The 4,255-nt window shown below is 41.4% G+C and overlaps 1 protein-coding gene across 1 annotated transcript; it reads left to right on the forward strand.

Moving 5' to 3' along the window:
- Positions 1 to 495: 495 nt before the first annotated feature.
- Positions 496 to 2,566, forward strand: LOC137192153 (zona pellucida-like domain-containing protein 1). Its single transcript, XM_067602667.1, has one exon. The coding sequence runs from the start codon at positions 662 to 664 to the stop codon at positions 1,817 to 1,819; it is 1,158 nt and encodes a 385-aa protein (XP_067458768.1). The 5' UTR covers positions 496 to 661; the 3' UTR covers positions 1,820 to 2,566.
- Positions 2,567 to 4,255: the final 1,689 nt, after the last annotated feature.

Consider the following 4,255-nt stretch of genomic DNA (forward strand, 5'->3'; position numbering starts at 1 on the left):
TTTTTAGATTCTGAAATATGTGAAATTTCTGTGAAATATCTGAAATATGTGAGATTCACTTGAACTTCCAGTCTTTACCAAAACAAAAATGATTATTCTCTTTGCCACTATGTGTTGTTTTAAGTAGTGTTAATGTCAGAATGAATAAGGTGCAAAGTGACTTAATCATCTAGTGAGTTGCTGCCTGCTCCACTGGATCCCAACTGGGTCATTACTAAAGCTGCTGGGTCTCAAACCGGATAGAAGAGCCTCCACAGCATTGTATGTGTTATTCAGGAATTCATCCCATATAGTGTTAAGTTCACACACTTCATGAAGGCTTAGTAATAGGGGGCATGGAAATCTATATTTGAAAGCATATTCAACAAAGGAATAAGGCCATTGTCTCTGTATTTCAAGACAGCCCAAATGCTTCAGGTTTCCGTTGTTGCCCTTAGGATATGGTCCAGACTTGAGCTCTCCTACTTAATACAATACAGTTGTTCACAAATAGCAAGGTGCTTTGACCTTGTTTTGGACCAATCCCAGAGGACACACTTACCTATAAAGACCCCTGAAGACGGCCCAAAGACTTCAAACAAAGATCTACCAGCCTTTAGCAACAGAGTCAAGATTTTAGCAGAGAGAATCAACAAATCCAAGGCAAAGCTGAAGAACAACAATGGAGATTCTTTTAATATTCCTCTCCTTGATAGTCAGAAGTAGTCAGCTGACACTAAATGAGTGTGGAACAGAGGCAAGACGGCCAGAGATCAGTGACATTGCAGTGAAGTGTGGCACTTCATCCATTGACCTGGCAATCGAAATCTGCCCAGTCATCTACACTGGCTTCAACGAGACACTACTGATCCTGAACCATATGTTGGACCCAGTATGCAGGGCAACCCTCGATGATTCTGTGATGCCACCTGTTGCTCGGTTTAACTTCCCCCTGAACATGACTCATGCCTGTGGAAGCATATTCCGAACCACCAGTGCTGCTGGGACAGGCATATTTTCTGACTTTTCCAACATCCAGACTGTCAACATCAGCGGCGTTGTTCGGTCCATTGACCCCACCACAGGCACAATCACTTACAACGCTGAGCTGAAGTACTACTACTCCTGTGCCTACCCCTTAGAGTATCTGGTCAACAACACCCAGATTGATGTGTCAGCCTCCTCCATCTCAATCAAGGACAACAATGGGAGTTTCATCAGCACCTTAAGCATGGAGCTGTTCAGCGATGCCAACTACACCAAACCAATGGTTATTCCACAGCTGGGGATTGAACTGAGGACCAGTGTGTATGTCGAGGTCAAGGCCACAAACTTGACAGGGCAGTACCATGTTCTGCTTGACAGGTGCTATGCCTCCATCTCCCCGCTGCCGTCCAACTCCAGCTTCTTCAACCTCTTTGTTCCCTGCTCCAAGGACCGGTTCACCACTATGATTGAGAATGGAGACAGCCAGAGCGCCCGCTTCCGCTTCCCGGCCTTTCGCTTCATCGAGCAGCAGAATGAGACCGTGTCCACTTACTACCTCCACTGCATCACCCGACTCTGTGAGAGGAGCACCTGCAGCACATTCAAGCAGTGCAGCAGCAGGAGGAAGAGGAGCACCCTGGACACAACTGCAGGTATTACCAAGACCTACACCATCACCTCTCCAGAGATCGTCACCAAAGCTGACAGCATCGAGTCCAAAGAGAAGCCCCTTTTGGCGGATGAAGAAGACGACTCTGCTGTCGGGCTTGGAGTGGCTGTTGGCATCCTCGCCTTTGCTTGTATCATTGCCCTTAGTGTTGCAGCCATCTTTTACAAGAGGCTCAGGAACTAAGGAGGCATAAATGAGCTGAAATGCAGGACACTTGCCTCAGGCCTATAGGCCAAACACTTTTTGGGGTGTACTGTATCTGCTCACTCATTTTACTTTTCTGGTGGAAGACTGACCACTGCATCTGTTGGGAGAACATTATGTCTGTTACTGTAGCCCTAACTGTGTATTAGTCCTGAAAAGATAGTTCAGAAGAATGTTGCATCTTTAGAGGATTTGATAGTGTTAAAAATTCTTTATTTCCCAAATGGACAAAGCTATAAGTGTTAATGCATGTCCGCACTTTTTAAGCTTTGAAAAAAAAAATAGAAGAAAAATGGTAAGTGGAAGGAATAACTGTAAAAACATTACAGAAATCCCAGTCATTAGGTGGAATGTTAGGTGTGTGGGATGTTTTGAAAGAGAAGTCAAAGTACCTTTCAAAGTATTATGTCTCTAATTTATTGAACTTGTTGCTTTCGAATAAATAAAGCTACCACACTGAAAATGTTACGGTAAATTGCCTGAATTCATAGTCTCTTTGTGTCTTTCATTGAGTCACTGCAGTTAACTTCACTTCCCAAACGAATCCAATAATCCAGTCCACAAAGGCCCCATCACCCTTGTGTTCATCTCCACCAAGCACACTCAAATTAATTATTGACCTATAAAATACTGAAGGACAGTGTGTTGTCTGTAATGTACCATTTTAAGAAAGGGACTGTAGAACAAACTAATTTCCTTGTCTGTTAACTATCAATGAATTTGTAATCATTTCTCTGCATTCATCTACTGTTGTATAAAATAAACTAGTAAGAAAATAAACTGATCAAAGAATAAGAGTGTCAGTGTTCTTCATTAATGTATTACATGTGTCGACGGTCAATATAGGTCAGAGGTGTCACCGATGCTACTATTGCAAAAATAAAAAAATGTTATTTAGGGGCTTTTCTCTGCTGATCAAACCTTTTAGACAACAAGAGGGTTAATAAATGGCCAGCAAAACATGAATATTGCAATGTAAATTGATTGTTATCTAAACCTGCTACATTATGAACCAACGTCTATAGAATAACTGGCAAAGAACCTCAACAACAGCCATAATAAGTGCTTTATTTCATGTCACCACTTATTTATCTATAACAAGGATGTGTACAGACATTTTTCAGTGAGGAACCCATGCAGACATAGAAGAACACAAAAACTACGGGCCAAATCCACAAAGAATGGATTGCGCCCACAAATAGCAGTGTGAATTGCACAGCATTTGCGCCTGCAATCTGCCTCGTTTTAAGGTCCTATTCACAAAAGATTTTGTGCTAATGATATGCCAGCGCAAACACATCCATAAAGTTTTGCAGCTGAGTGCAATTTGCCCTTGTTTTGCATCTGTTTAAGTGAGCACACATTTCAGCACACAGATTTGTCCATGATGAAAACTGCAGAGAGCAGAGAGCAGTGGTAATTAGTGCTGGTCTTCGTAAATTAGACTGTTTTTGCAACAAGGCTTATTTGCATACAAAAGGGGCCAATTTTGCGCCAAATGTATGAATATTACTTAATTTATATACATGCAAATGGCATAGGCGCACCATGACGCTATTTGCTTGGCAGTACAGTTTGCGGTGCATTTCACCCTTTGCGGGTGCTTTGTGAATTACACACTATGTTTTTGTCTCATTTGCACTGGTTTAGTGGCTGCAAAAAACACACAATCTTTTTGTGGATTTGACCCTATGTATTTAAACTATGCACTAAAATAAGCTATGTATTTATACATGTTTGTAAAATCCCATAGAAGTAGCATGTATATTGCATATGACAATAACTCATAAAGGTTTTCCCTCCTTGTCCTCCTCCTGTGTGGGAGTCTCCAGAGTTTTCCCAGCCGGCCTCAGGCCCCATAAGGCCAGTGTATATGTCAGAAGAGGAAGCTGCCTGACTATCTACATACACAGGGCAGTATATCTCTGACCCCACTGGGCCACAACTGCCCCGTCTTTCTGCAATGTGCTCCAGAGGTGAAGGTTGATAAATGGAGAGAAGTTACTGAGTCCCCTCAGGGGGAATATAGGAACAGACCCCAAATGAAAAGTTTTCACTAACAATTCTTTGTGCGTGTCTTTTTGTAGAACTAGACAGGTAGTTTCCTGTGTAAGAACAAGCATTAGCCAACTGAGGAGTAGTATATTAAATCTAAAGACTGATGCCAGTAGTTCAGAATCTTTTAACTCAATAACTAACACACACATAAGACAGTTAATATCATTTCAGTACACTTGCTTGCAGGGAATAAAATTTCTTTATTTTTTCTTAAAACAATAGTGTAGATATAAACAAGAACTTTATTAAAAAGACTTCTTTGGAGTTGCAAGCAAAGTAGCTCAGACATCTGAGAGGACAGCCAAAAAACAATTAATTCACAAATCATGTGAATACAATAGATTATAATTGAACAGG

The sequence above is a fragment of the Thunnus thynnus genome, chromosome 11 (genome assembly GCF_963924715.1).
Source record: "Thunnus thynnus chromosome 11, fThuThy2.1, whole genome shotgun sequence".
Lineage (NCBI taxonomy): Eukaryota > Metazoa > Chordata > Actinopteri > Scombriformes > Scombridae > Thunnus > Thunnus thynnus.